The sequence below is a fragment of the Trachypithecus francoisi genome, unplaced genomic scaffold, assembly GCF_009764315.1.
Source record: "Trachypithecus francoisi isolate TF-2019V2 unplaced genomic scaffold, Tfra_2.0 Lachesis_group4, whole genome shotgun sequence".
NCBI classification, from domain to species: Eukaryota; Metazoa; Chordata; class Mammalia; order Primates; family Cercopithecidae; genus Trachypithecus; species Trachypithecus francoisi.
Genome location: NW_022681469.1, coordinates 51,439,435 through 51,463,267, shown reverse-complemented (window position 1 = coordinate 51,463,267; position 23,833 = coordinate 51,439,435). Strand labels below are relative to the sequence as shown.

The 23,833-nt window shown below is 40.6% G+C and overlaps 1 protein-coding gene across 27 annotated transcripts in view; it reads right to left on the bottom strand.

The window, feature by feature from the left end:
* Window positions 1-17,349: 17,349 nt before the first annotated feature.
* The window catches only part of NRCAM (neuronal cell adhesion molecule), a 335,017-nt gene continuing 328,533 nt past the window's right edge, over window positions 17,350-23,833 (bottom strand). For 11 of the 27 annotated variants that reach the window (XM_033192793.1, XM_033192788.1, XM_033192796.1 and 8 more), the window contains 2 exons: window positions 20,403-20,414; window positions 17,350-19,860 (listed from right to left, as the gene is read on the bottom strand). In XM_033192793.1, the coding sequence (XP_033048684.1) occupies window positions 19,623-19,860; window positions 20,403-20,414 (250 nt within the window). In that variant the 3' untranslated portion in view covers window positions 17,350-19,622. Of the gene's footprint in view, window positions 19,861-20,402; window positions 20,461-23,833 lie in introns of all 27 variants that reach the window. The other 16 variants (XM_033192817.1, XM_033192790.1, XM_033192798.1 and 13 more) reach the window with 5 other exon arrangements.

The following is a 23,833-nucleotide window of genomic DNA, read 5'->3' as shown; positions in this document are numbered from 1 at the left end:
ATTTCTGTTTACCTTGTGATTTGGCAAGTACAACTAACCATTGTGGGAACAGCAGGTTTGAGTGGTTTGGGAATCCATGTGGTTTGAAATTTCATTCTCCTACGAGGAAGGTTTGTAGGATAGAAATGAACCTATAGCAGTCTTATGTTTTATTTGCTTCTCAGTATATTAATATCTCCATTTCAAATCTATGCAGTTTCAATGGGTAAGTTTATTGATAGCTTGAAAAAACATTTAGGATTTCTAGAAGCTCATGGAAAATACCCTCATGGAAGAATAATGATTGTGAACTGAGCCAAAATGAGATGCTCATTTTTAGACAACATTTACAAATCAGGAAATAGATTCAACAAACATTCACCAAATACCACTCTTACAGGACTTTAAGCTTTTTCAATGGTATTTTTCAAGCGTTCTTACCTGTTATTTGTGTTTTAATTTATTGCTCTATTTTCAGTTGATGCCACTGTTTTTTTGTTCCCTATAGATCAGGTTCATCTGCTCACTTCTGATGTACTAGAAAGCAAACTCCAAGATGGCAGGAACATGTCTTTTCCATTTTAGGACGAAGTATAGAAGAAACTTGCAGTCAATATTTGCTAAACTAACTTGTTTTATTTTTATAAGCCAATAGCTTCCACAAAGTACCAGGTGGTAGGAGACCAGAGAGCAGTATTTGGTTTTTAGGTAGATACTTCAGCAAAGAGTGTGAGTGAAATTAAGGGACTTTTCAGTTTGTTCAATTGATGGTTTTGTGATCTGTTTTATTAGACCAATACTATTTTCCCTTTAGACTCTTAAATTATTGTGCAAAGCATAAACTCTAGGCATGAAAATTTATATAATTTTTAAACTTATTTCAAATATTGGAATTTCCTATTGTCTTTTTTGCCTTTTGAGATATGTAAATTTTAAAAGCTTGTTGCATTCTTGAGTAATTTGACTATATCTTGAGGGTTTTTCCCATTATATGTGTCTCCAGTTTTATTACGAGAATCAAAGTTACATTGTTCAAATTCCAAAAATTTCCATTTAAATAATAATGAATAGGTTATTGTAGGCTGTTTGCCTGTAAATTGATGCCATGTCGTGGGATATCTGCTTTCATCTCAGAATGATTTAACTATTTGCGTCTTAGGATTAGGTTTAGAATTAGAAGCTGTCAGGCAGGATATATTTTCAAGAAAAATAATTTTCCCATGCAACTAAAAGATCAGTTTATCAGTTAATCAGAAGCAGTCTCTTGGTATAACTCTTCTTAAAGTCTTGATATCTTTTTTTCAAAAGGAAAATAGCTTTATTGCTTTTCCTGGAAAGTAATACATGCTCATTTACCCAAAATCAGACAGTATAAAAATTCAAAGGAAAAGGAAAGTAAAAATCCCTGAAAGCATCACATTTTTTGGTAACTATCTTTCCAGATCCCTCCTCCTCATTCTCTGGTTTTCTTTAGTCTATATTTCTTTAGCTCTGTTTCTTTAGTCACAGAACCTTAAAAAACAACAGATTCCATTAGGAATAATTGACCTATCAGAATTCATTTGTTGTAAGTATACATGTTAATGCCTTCGGTTGAACTAAAGTTAAGTGTGAGAGAGGTGACTTTCATCTCTTCCATAGGAGAAGGTATTTCCCCAGAAGTCAGCCTCGGAGGAAATTCCTTGCGCAGCCTCATCTCAACCAGAACTGCTTAGTGAGCTGAGCCTCCTCCCGCTGTGGCCTTGCCCGTCTTTCCCCCGCGGTGGCCCACCTAACTGCAGGGCTGAGGACGCTGTTCCTAAAGAGACTTGCCCACCGTCGGGATTCCACGAGGGCTGAGGAGTCTTCACCCGGCACAGCGAGGCTTGCAAGTCCTGACAGGAAGTGTGGAGGATTACTTAGTCACAGGAGGCCTTGAAACAGCTAATCAGCCTTTAATTAGATTCAGTGAACCTGAATGAAGCTACGATCCTAGTGCTTGAGGCAGCTGACACACGCTGCCAAAGCGTTGAAAGGACAGAAGGGCCTGGGCTGCCTACAACGCCCTCAGGCAGCGAGGAAGTGGCAAAACCCTCCCTGACAGAACCCATGTCAACCCCCTTTGTATTACCTCAGAGTGACCACAGACAAAGGGCTCATTGGCACCTGGAGAGAACCCGAATGGACTTACCATTTGGCTTCTCTTAAAACCAACTCTCCCAGTTCTTCCCCTAACAGGAAGACCCATCCAGCCTGCAGTGGCCTGGGCCTGAGGTTATCCTGGCATCTTCCACCTCAGAATCTGCCTTGGCGTGTTCTAATTACAGAGACTGAGGTGGATGGCGCTCACAGGGCATTTAGGAGAGACGAGGAGAGGAGACTCAGGTCCATTGATTATTCTTATAATCCCTATAAGAATCTAAAAATACATTTCAACATTTATAGGAAAGTGCTAAAATGTACCACATTTTACAGTTGTTGATAAATGTGTAAAAGCTGTGTCATTTCTTTTTCCATTTTTTTTTTTTTTTTTTTTTTTGAGTTGGAGTCTCGCTCTATCTCCCAGGCTGGAGTGCAGTGGCGCGATCTCGGCTCACCGCAAGCTCCGCCTCCCGGGTTCACGCCATTCTCCTGCCTGAGCCTCCAGAGTAGCTGGGACTCAAGCGCCCGCCACAGCGTCCGGCTAATTTTTTTGTACTTTTTTTAGTAGTGACGGGGTTTCACCGTGTTAGCCAGGATGGTCTCAATCTCCTGACCTCGTGATCCACCCGCCTCAGCCTCTCAAAGTGCTGGGATTACAGGCGTAAGCCACTGCGCCCGGCCAAAAGATGTGTCATTTCTAAGCAAAAATTAACCAGTCTTAGAGTGTGAGACTCAGCTAGGACTTTAGAGATAATTACAGTTCTCTTTGTCCTTGAGAAAAAGCGAAAATCTAGAGAGTTAAATGACTCAGCTAAAGCTACACATTAGTCCACAGCCACCTCACTGTAACAGCCCACGGTGATGCCATGTTTCTTTTGTTGTTTGGTGTGGCAGCTTTGTGGCATAGCCACACTAGCACTCTTGAAGATTTCAGTGAATCCAGGGAAATGGGAATGTTTTGTAAGAGAGTATGTTGTACTAAATAATTTAATCCCCTCATCAACCTGTGAGGTAGATACTAAATTATTCTCATTTTATAAATGAGGAAACTGAGGCACAAAGAAGTTAAGTAACTTGCCCATCACCACACGGATATCAACATTTCTTGTAATTCCCTCGAGATGAACTGAAATAGCAAGAAAGCAGGGGAAGTAGAGTAGTAAAGATTAGGTTGTTGGGGGCCAATCTCAGGTATCAAATGGCAGAATCAGTCTTCCCAGGGACCTTCCCTTCCATCACGCTGAACTGTGCCAGGAAAAATTGTGAAAATCTTTGAAATGAGCAAAAATATTACTTGGTATCTTATGTAGTATATCTTTCCTGTTTATTTCTGTGTTTGAGCTACTTTACAACTCTGTACTCTTAGAATACTGATAGCAGTACAAATGATTCTTGTCCATGGAAATGCCAATTGTGTCCTGTAGAGATGCAGTTCATTATTGCCATATAGATATTGATGGATACAGATACCAGCCAATTGATTACAGCATTTCTGACGGCCTATACACGTGTGTTTTTTAAAAAAATTCTCCTTTGAACTGGTTATAACATTCTCCTGTTTCTCTCATTAATGAGCAAATTGAATAGAATCTTTGGTATATATTTGCTTTATATTTGTGTAAGAGTTATGATTTTGCCTTTAAAAAATATTAACCCTTAACATCTGCTTGGCCTTCCTGAGTGTGCGCGTGTGTCATATGTGGTTCCTCCTGCATGGAATGTTTTGCCTACTTCATCTAGATCAAGGATCAGCACTCTACAACCCACAGGTGCAGGCTGGCCACTGCCTGCTTTTATAGGGCCTGCAAAGTAAGAATGGCTTTTACATTTTTAAATAATAAGAAAAAATTTTAAAAATAGTATTTCGTGACATATAACAATGATATGAAATACAAATTTTTGCACTCACAAATAAAGTTTAATTAGAACAGTCCAACTGATTATCTGCATATTGTCTACAGCTGCCTTGTTTATGCTACAATGGCAGAGTTGAGTAGTTGTGAGAGACCATACCACCTGCAAAGCCAAAAACATCCACTAGCTGACACTTTACAGAAAAAGTTTGTTAAGCAATGATCTACTTCATGCTGCTAGAGTCTCAGCATCACCTCCAGGGCATTTTCCCTACCCCTCCATTCTGGGCTGCGTTTCCCCTTCCTGATGCTTATAATACTGTGTGTGTGCGTAGCCATTGCCATCCCCGCTTTGTGGCTGACTCTCTCCTTATAGCTCCACACCTAGTCCGTAAAGCCCTGAAGGATGTGGGTTTTGTCTTAGTTACCCTTCCATCACCAATGCCTACAATAGTGACTGACACATAGTTTGCACTCAAAATTTGTTGAATCCTGTACTGGGTAACAAGGGCATTTGCATAGCATGGTATTCTGAACAAGTATTTAACAACTGCCTAGCTATCAACCTTATTTTTAAGATAAGATGACAGAAATCAGTATTTATCTTAATCCCCAGAAATGAAATGATACAGCAAGGAAGTGTACGGGTAGAGGTAGTGAAGACAAGCTTGCTGGGGCTTGGCAAGAGTGGCTGTGCTCTGAGAAGGTGCAATGTGCCTGGATGAGAGCACATGTTTAAAACGTCTTAAGGAGACTGCCCAGTTCTAACCAATGTCCAGCTTGGGCAGAGATCAGTTGTACAACTTCTGGGAGTAGCTTTCTCATTGTTTTTCACCTGCCTGCTTATCCGTGGGTTTCAGAGTCCCTTCTGCTGGTTTTTCCATCTCCATTAATTCTTTGGTTTTTCTGCTTTGCCCTTCCTGTTCTGTGAAGAAACTTTCACCTTGCTCTTGTGGCTTCCTGTTTCACTCAGGGTGTTTGACCCACGCACCTCCCTGGAGTCTAGTTCTGCTTTCTCAGGCAGCTCTTTGTGCTGCTCCAAATTTTCACTTCCAGAAGGTATCATTGGTGAGGAAACCCAAGGGGTCATGTCACATTCAGTAGTCAATACAGGATTTATTGATTAAAGTAGCTTAGAGAATAAAAATATGGTTAGGAACAAGATTTTCAGAAAACTTTAAGCACTCTTATAGAACTAAGCAGTGTACGATTACAAGTGCTCCCCAAACTGGCATCAATTCTTTTCTGAATCTGTTGATTCTCTTCCTCAGTCTTCAGGTGTGCTGCTCCGCCTTGTCCTGCTACAGGATTTGTCATCACTTGGGTGACCAAAGCATTCCTTGGTCCCAGACCTGAAATCATGTGGAGTCTTATACCTCCCCCACCTACCATAGGCCTAAGCACAAATGTCAGTTCCTCAAAGGAAGTGACCTTCTTTCTGTTTCCTTTGCAACCCTCCCACATCTGGCATATTATAGAAGCTACAGGAGGTATTGGCATGGATAAGATCACATTTCCATTTCCCATGTGTTACGGGTTGTACTGTGTACTGTAGCCCTCCCTCTGAATTCATGTGTGGAAGTCCTAATTCCTAGTACCTCAGAATGTGAACTTATTTAAGAATGGGGTCATTGTAGATGTAATTAAAGTTAAGACAAGGTCATACTGGAGTAGCGTGCGCCCCTAATCCATTATAATTAGTATCCCCTTTCATATACAAAAACAGAAATTTGGAAATACAGAGACATGCACATAAGGAAAATAACACGTGAAGACTGGAGTTCTGCTGCCACAAGCCCAGGAACCAGAAGCTAGGAGAGAGGCCTGAAACAGCTCCTTTCCCAGCGCCTTCGGAGGAAGCATGGCCCTGCTGGCACCTTGATCTTGGACTTCTAGCCTCCAGAACTGTGAGAAAATAAAATTTTATTTTTTTTTAATTGAGACAATCTTGTTCTGTCTCCCAGGCTGGAGTGCAGTGGCATGATCTCGACTCACTGTGACCTCCGTCACCTGGGTTCAAGCAATTCTCGTGCCTCAGCCTCTGGAGTAGCTGGAAATAGAGGCGCACGCTAATTTTATTTTATTTATTTATTTTTTTTGGTAGTTTTAGTGTCGAGACAGGGTTTTGCCATGTAGGCCAGGCTGGTCTCGAACTCCTGATCTCAGGTGATCTGCCTGCCTCAGTCTCCCAAAGTGCTGGGATTACAGGCATGAGCAACCGTGCCTGGGAAAGTTCTATCATTTAAACCACTCGGTTCATGGTACTTTGTTATGGAAGACTTTGCACCCATCTTTCTTCTTCCTAACCCCAATACTGGGATTGTGGGTTTGTTATCACCTAGAAGCCATTGCCACTTGAATTTATTGAATTTTCTGCTTTTCCAAACTGAATGTTTCCCCTTGTATTAGTTCCCTTTTGCTGCTGTAACAAAATTACCACAAACTTGGTGGCTGAAAACAACACAAACTTATTATCTTACAGTTAAGAAGGTCAGAAGTTTGGAATTAGTCTAAGCTAAAGCCAAGAGTTGGCAGGACTGGTTCCTTCTGGAGGCTCTGAGGGGAGAATCCATTCCCTTGCCTTTTTCAGCTTTCAGAAGCTTCCATGGCTCTTTCCTTGTACCAACCTCTTGCTTCCATCGTCAAGTCTCTTGTTACTAAGGTGGATTCTCCTGCTTTCCTCTTATGGAGACCGCTGTGACTTTGTTGTGCCCACTAGGATTATCCAGGATATCCCTGTCTCTATATTATTAATCACATTTTCGAAGTCATTATTGCCATGTCATATATTCACAGGTTCCAGGGATTAATTATGCTATGCACATCTTGGTGGGGGGCATTTTTCTGTCTGCTCTACCTTCTTTCCATCTATTTCCTTTCCAAATGTCATTCATTTTCCAGGATCCTCTTCTAGGATTCCTCTACTTCAGCCCACAGTAGTATCTGTCTTTGTAATTATAGTCTATAAACCACCACAGGGCTTGGTCCTAGATCTCTAATTGTTGGGCATGAAGTCACCTAGTCCTCCAAATGAACTGAAGGGAAGGTGCCAGAAGTGCAGAGATCATTGTTTTCATTCTTCCATCCGTGACATTAGCTATGGACCCAAAGATGTAAAATACTGCTTGATGGAAGGATTCGCTTTTTTTTTTTGGAGTAACTAGATGCAGAGGGGTAAATCCAGACCTCTAGATTTGCCCTCTCTTCTTCCTTTGTCTACATGCTATGGAAGTAAGACTGAGCTTGGCTGAACAGAGTAGAGAGCCGAGATCCCAAGTCATTGTCTACCCATGAGCAAGCTCTCCTGAATAGAGCTGGTTAAGCAGTTAGGCCTGACTTTCACATTCTTACTGTGTCCTTCCCATCTCTATGGAAAATAATTATCATGACACACCCTGACAACCTCTAACCAGTCCCAACAAGGTTTAGGGGACTTTATGAAGCAACTTGTAAGAAGAGGGAAAGCCAAGGAACCCTTCGCTCTGCCTTCTGAAGCATCTGGCAGCTTCACGACCATCAGAGCTTAGATGATTCTTGAAGCTGGCTGCCCTCATGCCATGCTCTATATGCAAAAATCCAAAAAGAGAAAGATGTGGATCTCTGCTCTTCTATAAAAGTGGGTCCAAGCCACCATAGTCAGCTCCAAACCTGCATACCCAGAGACAGCCATGTCTTTCCTTTTCATAGCTTTTGGACTAGGGGACTCCTGGCCTTTAAAAACAATAGGCTTGTTTTTCATTTTTAAATATTAGTCTTTTACAACTGGACAGACTTATAGGCCTACTCTCCTCTCATTTTGGATATTAGACTCTCACTTAATTTAGATTTAAGGAGAAATAATTTGAAGAGAGAAAGAGCTTGTATTTTGGAGTCAGACACACTTTAGTTCATAGACTAGATCTCTTCTACAGCTATGTAATCTTTGGAAATAAAAGTGATGCCACCTCACAGGATTGGTGAGAATATTAGATGGGAATGATGTACACATTGCCTTGTACAATACTTGGAATTTAATGGGCAGCGAAGTTGGGTTATCTTCTTCTTCCTTCTCATTTTAATCCAGAAATTCCTTGCTAAATGAAGAGGATTAAATGCCAGAAACACATATAAAGTAGGAAAACACAAGGATTGTTTGTATTTGGGGGACAAGATGTGAAAGAATGTAAAATAATTTGCAAAGGATTATGTCTTAGCTTGGACTGTCATAACAATACCACAGATTGGGTGGCTGAAACAACAGAAGTTTATTTTCTTACAGTTCTGGAGACTACATATTCCAGAGCAAGGTGCCAGCCAACTCAATTCCTGGCAAGGATTCCCTTTCTGGTTTGCAGAAGACCACCTTCTCTGTCCTCACATGGGGGAGAGAGAGAGAGAGAGAGAGAGAGGGAGAGAGAGGGAGAGGGAGAGGGAGAGGAGAGGGAGAGGGAGAGGGAGAGGGAGAGGGAGAGGGAGGAGAGGGAGAGGGACAAAGAAAGAGAGAGAAACAAGCTCTTATTTGTCTCTTATTATACAGATACTACCCCTATCGGATCAGGACCTCACTGTTATAATTTCATTTAGATTTAGTTACCTCCATAAAGGCCCCATCTATAAACACAGTCACACTGGGAGTTGGGGCTTCAACATATGAATTTGGGGTGGAGGGTGACACAGATATCCAGTCCATACAGATTTCAAGGTCATGTTTACAGTTGAAATTTTCTTTCATTTCAGATTTTACCTTGGGCATTTTACTGCATTAAGATTGAGAAGAATGCTTCTTTCCCTGCTTCTGCCTTTCTGGACTGTGGTGGCATCAGCCAGTGCTCTGGCCTTTCCCCACAGCAGTGGAGATGAGTGGGGTCTTCTTGCAGGTCCCCTGATGCACCTGCCCAGTGAGAGTTCCTATGATTCATTACAGATGAAATGGACTTCTCATGCTACCTCAGTTACCAGAATCACCCTCTTTAGAGTCTCCTCCCCTCCAAAGATGATGTCATCTTTCTACATATCATGCCTTCCCTGTTTCTTCTCCAAAGTCAGTTCATTGAATGCATCAAGATGCCAGTTGCTGCTACATTTATTTTCATTGCTTATTCTGATATCTCTGTATCTCCACTCAATGCAGCAATGCTTTACTCTGAAAAAGCATTTGGTCACAGTGTTTTTGTGCAAAGCTGCCGTGTGCCTATATTTTTATTCATGATATCTGATGGTATTATATAAAACAGTGTCTTTTCTTTTTAAGGGACCGAGAACACTTTTTTCCCAGAGAAAATAGAAAAGAACAGGTCTGAAGGGGAAACCACAAGCAGGGGTGACAAAAGCAGGTACTAAGGGAACGATATCTCATTTGCCTTGGTGGTCTGGGGAAGTTTTTGTCAAAGGAATTGCTTTAAAAATGCTGAAGTTTGTGGAAAAATGGTTGCATGCACACCCCAGTGAGACTTATCTAATATAAAAAGAATCTGGGAATGGTTGCATTGTCTTCTTAATTCACTCCAGCAATATTTACTGATTATCAACTGTGAGCCTACACAGTGTCTGGTACATATGAGGCACTCAGCAAATATCCTCAAAAGAAGAAGAGAATACACAAGTCTTAGGGATTTGATTCTAGGAAGGAGGGATCTGGCGGTGGACACAAGTCAGTCCCCGGCCTTCTTACAGCTCTAGTTTGGGAATGCAGACACTCAGTGAGTGAATAAATAAATACAAAAGCAAAATTCAGGCTATGATAACTGCTATAAGGAAAACAAAGCATGACATGTGCGTGAGAGAGAGTAACAGAGGTAGGGGACTGTTTGTAGACAAGATGTGAGGGGAGGCATTATTCTACTGCAGCCTAGAGAATGGGGAGTGAACCATGCAGAGACCTGGAGGAAGAATCTCCAGGTAGACAGAACAACAAATGCAAAGCCTTTGGGTGGGAAAGGCCACAGTTTTTGTGTGAATAAAAGAAAGGGGGCCAATGTAGCTAGAGCAGAGTAGAAAGGAGGAAGGGAGCAAGGGGCTTTGGTCAGAAATTTGGATTTTCTTCTAAGTGGAGTAGGAAGTCTTTGAAGTATCTTAGACAGGGAGTTACATAATCTCTCTTTTGCAGAGATGAGCACACTATGGCCCACGGGTAAATCTGGCTAGTCATAGTTACACCCATTCATTTAAGTATTCTCTAGGGTTGCTTTTGCTGTACAATGACAGAGCTAGCAGTTGCAACACAGAACAAATGGCCTGCAAAGCCTAAGTTATTTACTGTCTAATTTATTATTATCATTATTATTTTTTGAGACAGGGTCTTGCTCTGTCACCCAGGCTGGAGGGCAGTGACATGAATAGTGATCCCTGCAGCCTCGACCTCCTGGGCTCAAGTGATCCTGCTAAGTAGCCGGGACCACAGGTCCCAGCCATCACACCTGGCTTTTTAATTTTTTGGAGAGATGGGGGTCTCACATTGTTGCCAAGGCTGGTCTGAAACTCCTGGGCTCAAGCAATCTTCCTGCCTTGGCCTCCCAAAGTGCTAGAATTAAAGACATGAGCTAGTGTGCCTGGTCTATCTGGTTTTTTAAAGAAAAAGACTGCCAACTCTGTTGTGTTGTGTGAAATATGGCTTACAGGAGGGAGGCTGGAGATGAAGAATGTGATGTGTTCAACATATATTTTGGAAATAGACTTCTAGAATTGACCAATGGACTTGTTGGGGAGGCATGGGGAGCTTAAAAGATGACTCCTGCCTGTTTTGCCTTGAGCCAAAGTGGTGCCATTTACTGAGATTGGGCACTACTATAGACTGAATATTTAAGTCCTTTAAAATTCATACATTAAATCCTAAGCCCCACTGTGATGGTATTAGGAGGTAGGGCCTTTGGGAGATGATTAGATCATGAGCCCTTATGAATGATATGTCCCCTCATAAAAGGGACCTCAGAGGGATCCTTTGTCCCTTGAAAGCTAGGATACAGGATGCTGTTTAAGACCTGGAGAGCAAACATGAGGGAGGTACCAGGAAGGAGTAAGACAGGTAGTAAAAACTTGGGGGTTGGGGGATAAGAAAGAGAAACAGGATGGTACACGATACTAAGCTGGTGCTACCAAACAGCCAAGGCTTCACTGCTCTTGTGGTGTTTCCCTGAGGAAACAGGAGGGCTGGGAGGGGACGTGCCGCACATATGGTATAGGCATCAGAAGCCTCATTTATGCATAGTCTGTCTGTTCACTTCTCAGACAAACATAAGCCTAGTGATGGTTTCTTCTAATAGCTTATGGAGGTGTAACTTACATATTATAAATTCACTTGCTTTAATGATTTTTAGTAAATTTACCATGCTGTGTGGTTATCAACACAATCCAGTTTTAGAACATTTCCATCACTCCAGTAAGATGCTGCATGCCACCTCACAGTTGATCCTTGTTCCTGTTCCCAGTCTCAGACAATCACTATTCTTCATAGTCTTTAGAAGTTTGCATTTTCTGAACATTTTAAGTAAATGGAATCATGCAATATGTGGGTTTTTGTGTGTGGTTCCTTTAGTTCAGCATGTTTTTGACAGTCCTCCACATTTTGGCATGTGTTAGTGCTTTTCAAAAAATTGCTGTGTAGTATTCCATTGACTTGTTTAGGTATGGCATTTAGTTGTGTGGATATGCCACATTTTGTTTATCCATTCATCTGTGGATGGACATTTTTTTGGGGGGGAGCAATTATGATCAATGCTTCTCTGAACATTCCTGTACAAGTCTATGTGTGGACATGTGTTTTCATTTTTCTTGGGCATATACCTAGAGGTGGAATTTCTTGCTAGGTCATATGGTAAACTTTCATTTAACATTTTAAGAAATCACCAAACTGTTATATTCCTACCAGCAATGTATGAGGGGACTATTTACTCTAGATATGTTTTCTATGAGAGGAATATGAGAGAATTTGAGATCAAGCATGGGCTGTGGGAATAAACGTATTCAAAATACTGTTCATTAAATGCTTTCAGACAATAGGGTGGGAACTAGTTGTTTCTTTACACTGGTTTCAATTTTGGCTGAACATTAGAATCATCTGGGGAGTTTTAACAAGTCGTAATGTCCAAGCCATGTCTCAGACAATTACAATAAAGATGCTGTGAGGGTGGGTGGGCAGGTATTAGGGTTTTAAAACTCCCCAGGTGATTTCAGTGTGCAGGCTGAGACACTCTTCTATGAAAAAAAAGTTTGTCAAGTCATTCACCAAGATAATGAGTTAAATAGTTACAGCTGAAGACAGACAGTGTCTATAGGACATGCTGAGTGAGACTGGAGAAGTTTTATGGCTATAGAAGGAACAAAGGATGTACTGTCTGGCAAACAGTAGCTTTTGTAATTATCTTCATATACTTTTCCCAGTATTATTTCAGCCATGAAGTGGAGGAGAGAGGAGGATAACTGAAGGGGGTAAGTGGGGTGGGAATCAAAGGTTTTAATGGTCCATTTGTTTTAGATGGGAGAGACTTGAACAGTGTGAATGTCAATAGACACTCCAGTTAAACAGGAGAAGAAATAACTGATGGGTAAGAACCCACCAGAGGAGAGACATGCCAGCTCAGGTAGAGGGACTGGCCCTTGTTAGGAGGAAGGATGGCTCCTCTGTCTTAACAGGAGGTTAGAGGTAGAGAATGAGAAAATATTGAGGCAAACATTTTGGTTTGCTAGCAGGAAGATGAGGGAATTCCCATCTATGCTTCCCTCCCCTCTTTTCAGTGAATTATGATGTAAGGTCATTTTGTAGAAAGTGATTTGTGAGGCTGGGCCCAGTTGCTCACACCTATAATCCCAGCACTTTGGGAGGCCAAGGTGGGTGGATCACTTGATGTCAGGAGTTCAAGACCCAGCCTGGCCAAAATGGGGAAATCCCATCTCTTCTATTAGCCAGGCATGATGGTGGGCACCTGTAATCCCAGCTACTTGGGAGGCTGAGGCAGGAGAATCACTTGAACCCGGAAGGCAGAAGTTGCAGTGAGCTGAGATCACACCACTATATTCCAGCCTGGGTGACAGAGTGAGACTGTCTCAAAAAAAAAAGACAAGTGATTTGTGAGAGTAAGGGGGAGGGAGGGCAGGGTTAAATCCTTGAGGAGAATGAAGAAGATTTGACATAGTCATTGTTGAGTGTGAGAATGTAAGTTCCCTTGAGAAAAATAGCAGGTCTACTAGGCAGTGTTGAGGGTTGAACAATTCGAAGATACTTATAAAACAGTATGACACTGATCTACTCAGCCCCTAGGGGCGAGCAGGAGAAAACAGAGAGTAGACTTGCTCCCGAGTCCCGCAATTTCTCCACGGGTATTTAGAAAAGACAGAAGGCCAAAGGACTTCAATGGAAAGCAGGAGTGTTTCACATAGGGACTATAACATCTGTGCTGGAGGAGGGATGGAGAAAAGGGGTAAACTGAAGGGTCGACGGAAATCAGAGGGGCAGTGGAGAGGCTGTGGGCAAAGTGAGGTGTGTAGACTACATGATTATGGAGGGAGAGATGTCACAGAACTGTACGTAGGCACTGATGGGTTGCCCATATGAATAATGGCAGAATTTGTCCTCATTTCCTCACCTACTCACTCTTCATCTCCTTCCAATCTGAACCACACTCCAGGTGGTTACTTTTACTAAGATCTGAAATGACCTTTATGTCTTCAAATCCAAGAAACAATTTTCAGTCCTCATTTTGCTTGATTTTTCAGTATAATGTGACATTATCAACCATTCTCTGGTCTTGAAATGGTCTCTTTCACTGGCTTCCAGGACAACACATTCTCTTTACTTCTTCCTGACTTTGGGCTCCTGTTTACTGGTCTCCTTTAGAGGTCTTTCTTTCTCTTCCTGTCCATTATATTTGGAAGTGTCTGAGTAAGGTGTAGTCCTCAGCCTTCTTGTCTATACTCTCTCCTTAGGCAATCTCATCCGTGCCTCATGGTTTAAATTGCTACTTGTCATCTTAGAAGTTTCTTTGGAGCTGTAAGCTCAAATATCCAATTCCTATTAGTTATTTCCATTTGGATGTCTCAGGTTTTCAAATTCCTTATTATTCTGAAATGATAATGTGCCCCCAAATCTAGTTCTTTTCCGACATTCACACCTGAGTGAACCTCATGTCTGGTTAGGCAAGTCAGAAATCTAAACACCATCCTTGATAACCACTCTTTCCCTCAACTCTCCATATCCAATCCACTGATCCCATCAGTTTTGCTTCCTAAATATTGTTAGAATTCACTCATTTCTCCCCACCTCCAGTGCTATGACCAGATCCAGTTTCTATCATCTCTTGTCTAAATTACTGCTCAGCTTCCCAAAGGCCTCTTAGCTTCTTCCCTAACTCCCTTCCAGTCCATTCCCCACACAAAATCTCATAAACCCCACCCCCCACAAACACAAATTGCATCATACAGCCCTTGACTTAAGCCACCTCCAATGACTTCCAGTTGCTACTGCTCCTTGAATAAATGCAAAAGCTTGTCCTCAAGCCCCAGCATGGTCTGGCCCTGCATCCGCTCCAGGCACACTGGCCTTTCTGTGCAGCAACTCTGTCCTGCCTCCTCCTCCTCCTCGGTTCCAACTTGTCCCAGCTCTCAGCTCACATTTCTTCAGGGACGCTTTCCTGACCACTTTGACCAGGCTGGGCTCCACCATCATTTGCTCTCATGGAATGGTGTGCCTTCCCTTTATAGCTCTTACCTCAGTTTGGAATTACACATTCACTTAGGTGATTATTTGACAATGTATGTCTGCTCACACCAGCCTCCAGCCTATGTAAGAACAGGAAACACATCTGGTTTTGCTCATCTTGTATCTTCCCCAATTAGCAAAATACCTGGGTCTAGAAGGTGCTGAGATTGTGTGTGTGTGTGTGTGTGTGTGGGGGGGGGGGGGGGGGGTTGTTATTAAGAACCATAAAATCTAAGCAGAAAGATATCTTAGAAAACATCTGCTATCTGTCATTTTCAAGTTGAAAAGGCAGAGGTTTGGAGAGGTGGGAGATTAGGGGGTTCATTTATATACTGCCACACAGCTAGCTGATGGCAGAGCTACAACCTGAATCTGTTACCCACCCTCCAGGGAGGTTGGTTGACACTAATGGGTCATTTTCCTGCCTGGTGCCGTTTTGGCCAATAGAACCAAACCAAGCTTAGTAAAGCAGAGCAGAAATTTTATTTATTAATAAAGAAATGGATAAGGGAAGCTCATACTCAAAGCACCTTCTTGCCAGATGGGAGGATGGGGACGGTTAAAGGGGGATGTTAAAAGCTCTTACGGCAGGTAGGTGGAGACTGGTGCGCAATTCCTGAAAAAAGGTGGGTTCTTCCAGGAGGCGCTACAGTGTGCACAGTCTTTTGTACTTGGCACTTTTTGTGCCTAGCAAGGTACATTTCTGGCCCCTAGGCGGAGGTCTTAGCATGGTAATGAAGCAAGAATGCAGGTCAGGGCAGTACTGCTGAGTTACTTCATGGTTACTGGCATCCGGCCTTCCTTTCTGTAAGCAAGCACAGCTGCGAGCACAGGTTAATTTCACAGGTTTGGGGGCTTCCTGAATTGGGGTTGTTGCTGTGACAAATCCCCATCTCTTTCCGGTTCAGTGAATTTTCCACCTCCACCTAGGAACTATTTATTAGTATAAATACTCAAGTAGTGTTCTCTCCCTCTGGTTTTTTTTTTTTTTTTTTTTTTTAGTGAAAAGAGCTGTCTGTGCTTAAACAGTGCTTTTTTGGGGGGTGCTATACCATCACAAAACATCAAGCCATTGGCAGATAAAATAGCATATTCTGGAGAAGAGGGAGATGCCATTTTAAGGACATGCCTCTCCTCATCCCCATCAACTTGCAGCAATGGCAGAGATGCTTAGTAGGACCCAGGAGGCATACTCCTCCTTCCTCTCCCACTACCGAAACTCCCCAGCCACAATCATTAAGAGGAAGAAGCTTAACAAGGCTCACAGGGACACATGCTTGCTCTCTGGAAGCTGTGGACTCGTCAGAGAAAGCTGCAAATCCCATTTTCCCCTGTTGCAGCAATCATTTTTTTGCATGATCAGATCACAAGCTGATCATTAAAGCTGGTTTGCACTGTGTCCAGAGGCCACTTTTTCCTGCAAGTAGGTTGCTCTTGCACTGCATAGAGCAGGGGAGCCCTCTGGTGGTAATCTGTAGGAAAATCTCCTGAGCAGGAGGGATTTGCTTAATTTGGGTGAGAATTCTTCATATTCTTTTCCCTTGCCTCCATAAGCCTTTTCCAAAATCGGTCATTAGGGCCGGGCGCGGTGGCTCATGCGTGTAATTCCAGCACTTTGGGAGCCCGATTAGGTCACTCGGCCCACCCACTGAGGCGGGTAGGTCACTTTAGGTCAAGAGTTTGAGACCAGCCTGGCCAACACGGCAAAACCCCTGTCTACTAAAAATACAAAAATTAGCCGGACGTGGTAGTGCACACCTGTAATCCCAGCTACTTGGGAGGCTGAGGCATGGGAATCACTTGAACTAACCCAGGAGGCAGAGGCTGCAGTGAGTTCCTCTGCTCTCCAGGCTGGGTGATAGAGTGAGACTCTGTCTCAAAACAAAACGAATCAGCCATTATAGGTAAACCGGGCCTGTTGTAAGCCATCTGAACAAGAAAGTTCATACCATCAATGGACAATTGCTTTTTGGGGTCCAGATTGCATTTCTCCAGACCCTTTTTGCTGAAGAGCCCCAGGACTGATGATGAAGACAAAGCTATGGATTGTGAATGTGGCCCACATTGTAGAGGGGAGGAGAGGCCCTGACATGCTGTTCTGAAGTGAGTGACTGACAGACATGCCCTCCAGGTGGAAACACCAAGCTTGGCATAGCACTTTAAGGTTCACTTATATAACATGTGATCCAAATCACCATGGAGGAGGGCAGCTCTGAGCCAGCAGGAGGTCTTGTAGGTGTGGGGTTGGGACCAGGGGGCTGGAGAATAATGGGCAGCTGGTGGAACATGCGAACATGCTGGGGCTTGGCTGTTTGCGGTGGGGTTTGAGAAGATTAGAAGAATGAGGGTGGAAAGAAGGGAGAGGATGACATATATTCAATACCTGTAGTGTCCTCTTCAGACAGGAGAGTTAAGAAATCCAAGTCACCTGTGATTCAGGAGGGCAGAGTCCAGGCAAGCAGAAGAGAGTGGCCAGGCCCAGGCAGGCACCAGGAACCAGGCTTTGAGAAAGGAGGCAATGCCTGATTTCTTGAACCTTTCTCAAAAGGCTAGGAATATCTAGTCCTGTTTCTCATTCAAATGTTTTTGGTATGTCCTGTTTTATTAGATCTGTTTGTATTTAGTTTTAATTTTCTCTGCATAGAACAGCCATTTTAAAGTAAAAATAAAATTTTTCACCATTTTAAAACATTAGGCAATATATATTTGAAAAAGTTAAAAATCACAAAGAGATCAAGACTGTTTAATCATGACTTTTTTGAGGGAAATGCAGTCACATTTGCCTGTACCATTACATACACCATTACCTGGACATTCACACTCAATTGGGAACATACATTACAAAAGAGAGAGGAACTTTTAAAACCACATTTAATTTGTAATACAAAACCTGTTGCACTATTACAGGTGTGATACAGAAGTGACCCTTTCATGCACAGATAAATTTCGCATCTACCAGTATGGAAGAGGAAAAACTGTGTTTTTATTGTTCTCCCAAAATATTGGCAAATTTACAGTAACTTTTAATCTCTGTGCTCTCTGATGCCAAGGCAAACCTGTTTTGTCTTTTTGTATTTTCAATAGACAGGTGGATCTGTGAAAAGTGAATATAGAGACATGAAAGTATTTAGGGCCATCTTTACCTGGGATTACCTTAAATTATGCTTTACCTACATATATCAAAGATGCCAGGTCACTAGGCCTACTGTGCCCCATAGGCAAAGCTCTGAAGATTTCAACGAGAAATCTGCTGTCAATATGTAGAAAAGTTCACTATTTCAGTTTCACAGCAAAAAAGGCGGGGGGCGGGGGGAACCCAGTACATATTTAAGTAGATGCTTTCCAATCCCATTCACTGCATTAATTAGCTTACTTCTTATACAGTACAACATAAACATTGCATGTTTATTTGTATGTAACACCTATAAGCATATAGCATCTACACTTTAAGTGTATTTACAAATTCAACAAAATATCTACATATAAAAAGCTTTACTTAAAATTAAACTTGATGCAAGTTATGAGAAACCAATTTATTGGCAATGAAACTGAGCATTCCTTCAACCATAGGTTGTTATAGATTTTCATATTTGGAGGTAACCCATTTGATAGATATTGTTTATGAATATGATAGAATATATATTTACTTTTTAAACTGCAGATGTAATCCCTTGGACTGTTGGCCTTTTAAGCACTTGTCAGATTTCTTAGATTCTGAAATGTGTCCATAGCAATTTGCATACACATTGTTTAATGCTGCAGAGTTTTGAACACTCACATAGGTAAAGTCTTGCAGAATAATACATTACTGTTGGCATGCTGTTGTATGCTTTTAGTGTTGGAATAACAGTGTTTAAAATTAATTTTCTAGCATGTTGACATCTTTCTTACTGAATGTAATAGAAATCATAGAGGACCACAAAATCATCATGTGCTTCAGTTGGTGACAAAGCTTTTCTTTTTATGCTTATGAGGAAATGCTATTTCAAATAAACTGTCTTCTTATTTTTATTTTCATGTTTTCTTCTTTTCCCAGCGTTGCAGTTTTCATGAACTCTGCTTTTTAAAGGTTACTTTTAGACAATGACAGTAATCTAGGACTCAGAATGGACTGGACCAGCTGATACAGAATGCAGTATGTTATGGAATGCTTAATGTCTGAAGGCACTGTATGTGTCTTGCCCTGTGTTCTCTGGAATAATGTTTGAAATTTAATTTGAATGATTTGTTTTTGATTCTTTCAGTATGGCACACATGCCAAAATGCATTGCAATACACCTTGTTTATGCCTAAAAACAACCAAACATAGAAATGATGTAAAAAGAACACTGTGCTGCTGTAATGCCTGGAAGATTAAGAAGCCTACGGAGTAACAGGAGCCAAGAGTAGGTAACAGTTCTCGGTAAGCATCAGCAATGCGACTGTCATAATGAACTCATTTAGCAAGTATATACTGTACACACTGTTCCTAACAGTCTCCCAAAAAGACTAACGACAGCTATACATAGAGTCACCAATTTCACAACAATGTCCACAAAGACATTGAAGTTCTAGAGAATACTACAGTAACACTCTTGACAATGAAAACGGAATTCATATATAGGGGTTCTGCTGAGGATAGTATAAACAAAGTATCAAACCATGTTTTCATAACATACACGGGTATGTCTTTTAAATGTGGAGCATTTTTCATGCATCATATTGAACTGTATCCTGAAGAGGAAATAACAGGATCTGTTGGTGATGTCACATTATTTTTTTACCAGTTCTGAGGAAATCAAGAATACCCAATTTGAACGAAAAAGTATGCACTTTGCATTCCAGTTCACATTAACATATCATTTGACTGAGTTATGCTTTTGCTCTAACTATTCTCATAATATTAACATACAGCAGAAAATATACTCTCTACCCATATGTTCATAGTATGAGAGGGCTGACAAACAAGTGCTTAGGATAAACATTCTAGAGAAATGGAATATTGGCAAAGAGCTTAAAAATTAAACAAAGGAATTCATGGCGTTGACAGGAGAAGGTGCCTCTGAGCTTTCGTTTCCTTCAGCCGGCTCTTTCTCTTTCTTACCACTGTATTGTCCAATAAAGGAGCCATCCTCATTGAACTGGCCATTAACCCCTTCTCCATAGTCAACTAGGCTGTCGTCACTGTCTTCTTTTTTCACAGTCCTGTCTGAAGGAGTTCGACTTCCTTTTTTCAAAGGCTTGTGGTCTTCTGCGTCACTGGAAGAGAAAACATTTTTGTCAAGATTGGCATTTAGGTAACATTTTTTGTTTTTAAAGACCATGCATGCAAATTATGAGAAAGCATTTGGAGTCCTGGGTTTGTCTGGCCAAATCTAATTGTCAGGTTGACTCCAATGACGAGGATGAGTTGGAATGGAAATCAGGAGCAGAAATGGTTGAATCATGAAGTCTTCAGTAGAGTGGATGGCTCTCAATTGTGTATGTTAATTTCAATGACAAATTCTGATTCCTGAGTTGAAAGCAATCCAGAAATAATCACAAGCATTAAATAAGAAAGAATTAAGAAAAGTAGAAAAATCATCATTATTTTGAATTCAAAAAGGCAAAAGCTTATGGCAAGTAAAGAAGTTAGTATGTTAAACTGCACAATATCTCTGATTCCTTGGTTGTGAATGGAGCATGATTTTGGTTAGGTGTGAAATATGGATTTTTTTTCTGAGCCCAGAAGGAGAAGCAAAATCCTGCATTTCAAATAATTTTGTTATCAATGCAGGCCAGACTATAAACTTCAACCTTACCTTTCAAGAGACCTACAAATCCCATTAAAAGGATGCAGAAGAAACAAATGAAAATAGCCTAAGAAGAAAAGCAAAATCCTTATACTGATAGTACACAATTTTTTTTGTTTTTGTTTTTTTTTTTTGTAAAAATTTTAGTTAATGAGTAAAGATTTATTAATCTGGAAAGAGATGCACTTTAACTTAAAAGCACTACATTTGTACTATGAATGGCATGCCAATATATTCTAAAGAATGTGAGCGATTCCAAACATGTAATAGCAAATGCTTCCTACACTCATGTTAACCCCCCAGCTCCCTTATTCCATGTGTTATGCAGCCTGACCATGCTGGATGGGAATCTGAGGAGTGTACTTTAATAGGACTTTACAAGAGTCCATTATTATAATTTTTTGCTTATTTCTCTGTTGAACGCCTAAGCACAATTTCTGGAAGTTGAAGAGTAATCATTATGTTTTTGAATGTTTACCCTTATGGTCAAATAACTAGTTATGCATATTGACCTATTTTTAAATAGGTAACATTTGTGAAAAAAATAGAAAAAGGCAATGACAGGACCCAACATTTTGTTTTCTTTCAAAGAACAAAAATGCAAGGCAAAATTGGAAACATATACAGTATTAATAAAGATGAAAAAGCCTTAATATACAAAAGGTATCACTGGCTGCAGTATTTAATCTAGCAATTTGTGCTAAGACTTTACTGCTCCCTCTGTTTCAGACAGTGACTTTTCTTTTTCTAGCCAAGATACAAATATTTCAAGATGCACAAGTACCCTGGCTCTTTTGTCAATAACCTTTACTAGGGATTTCAATTTTTCTCCAAGAAGAAAATCTCAAGTCTGGGAAATAATGCTAAAATAATATGACACTGGCATATGCCACTGAAAACAACCTGTTTCAGTAATACATGATTTCTTGTTGCACACTGAATAAACTATATGATCATCACTGCTAATAAACAACTGGAGAAGAGTCATCTTGGGGTGGCCTGTGTTTGGGGGCACTTCAGAGGACACAGCATTGAGTGTCTAACCTGTTATGAAAAGAGCCTACACAACATCTCTGGGGTTTAATTATTAAACACTTCCTGTGAAATATAGTTCATGTTTCAGTGTGACAGTTAATTCAGCTGAAGAGTTCAAAATGGCAGAATTTTGTCACCTGAATTCCAATGACTAGTCTTATTCTGCCTTGTAATACTAGCGTCCCAAGGAATACACTACTGGAAATTTGTTATCTGTGGCATTTCTTTGGTCTAGCCATCTATCCACCCATCTCTTCATCCAGTAAATGTTTATTGAGTGCCTACTCTAAAACAGATTGTTCTCGGCACTGGGAATATAGCAGCAAACAAAATAGATTAAAACCCTCACCTCACTGGCTTTATTTCTAGTGGAAGAAAATACAATTAACAATCAATATAATAAATTATGCATGTATTATATCAGAAGATGATTATCACTATGCAAATTATAGAGCTGAGCAAAGACTACAGAAGGTGTTGGAGAAGGGATGGAGAGTTGGCATTAAATAAGATGTCCAGGAAGGCCTCGTCAAGCAGTGATATCTGGTCAACAACTTTAAAAGAGGTGAGTTAGCAGGGTGGACAGTTGGAGGGAGAGCAGTTCATGCAGGAGTAACAAGCAGTATAAATGTCTTGAGGTGAGGACAAGACTGGCATGTTCTAGGAACACTAAGGAGCTTGGTGTAGCTGGAGAGAGAGAGAGAGACACAGAGTAGGAGAGTAGGAGTTAAGTAAGGGGAGTAGCAGGGCTAAATCAGGGCCTGTGGGACATTGTAAGGATGCTGCCCTTAACTCTGAGTGAGACAGGAAGTCCTGGGAGGGTTTTCAAATAATAAGTGACATGCTCTGACTTACATTTTAAAAGCACTACTCTGTCATCAGTGTTGAGAATAGCCTACCTTAGAGGGCTGGGGTTGGTAAAATACAGTAAAATTAGGCCATGCCTATTTATCACATAATGTCTATGGCTGCTTTTGCGCTACAATAGCAGAATTGCAGAGTTGCTGCAGAGACCACGTGGCCTGTAAAGTCTAAGATATTTAGTTGACCAACCTCTGCTCTAGAGAGTCAGGGAGAATATTACAATAATCCAGGAGTGAGATGACTGTGACTTGGACCAGAGTGGAACACTGGAGGTGATATAAGATGCTCAGATTATGAACATATTTTGAAGGTAGAGCCAACGGGATTTTCTGATGGGTTAGAGATGGAATAACAGAGAAAAAGATTTTTGGTTTGAACAACAGGAAGCTTGGAAGTACTGTTATTATGGAGTGGAGCATGTTGGGAGGGGAAAAAAATCAATGGTTTCATTTTGGGCATATTAAAGTTTGAATATGTCCTGAGAACCACCCCTTTAATCAGTTTATGAGGCTAGTATAACATTGATATCTAAAACCAGTAAGAACACTTCAAGAAAGTCAAACTACAGGCTAATCTCATTCATGAACATAGATGAAAAAACCCCAAACAAACCATGACCAAACCAAATTTAGCAATCTACGAAAAAGACAATATTTCATATCCAGGTTGGGTTTATTCCAGGAATGCAGGTTTATTTTAGCATTAAAACATCAATTCGTATAACTCATCATTTTAGCAGAAGAAAACAAAAATATGATAATCTCAGTAAATTTAGAAAGAGGTATATGAAAAAATTCAACACCCATTCATGATAAAAACATTAGGAATAGAATGTATTTTTACTCCTAACATTAGGAATAGAATGCATCTTCATTAACCTGATTAAAGGTAGAGACAAGAAACCTAAAGTAAACATCTTCTTTAATGATGAACACTGAAAACTTTGTTTGAAATCAGAAATAATAATGATGGCCACTTCTAATAAATTAGAATTATTAGAATTAGAATAAATTAGAATAAACCACTTCTAATAAAAACTGGATTAAAAATCCTAAGCAACTTTATAAGAAAAAGAAATAGATGAAAGGAAGCTATCATTATTCATAACTGATATGATTGTGTATATAAAAAATCCAGACGAATCTACAGGCAAATGTAAGAATATAAAGAGATTTTTCATAATGTTGCTTGATACAAGACTGGCATAAAAGTCAATTCTACTTATGCTCTTGCAAACAATTAGGAAATAAAATTTAAAATATTATTCCATTTATGAGACCATAAATATGAAGTATATAAAGACAAATCCAACAAAAATATGTGTAAGACCTCCGAAGAAAATAAAACTTTTATTCAGAGTTATTAAAGAAGATCTGAATGAGTAGAGGAACGTTCTACATCCATGGATGGAAGACTCAAATATCGTAATTATGTTAACCTTCCCCATATTGCCCTTTAGTTGCGATTTATTTCCAGTAAAAGCTCAGCAGGTTTTTACGTGTATCTTGGCAGGCTGATTCTATGATGTACAAATAAATGAA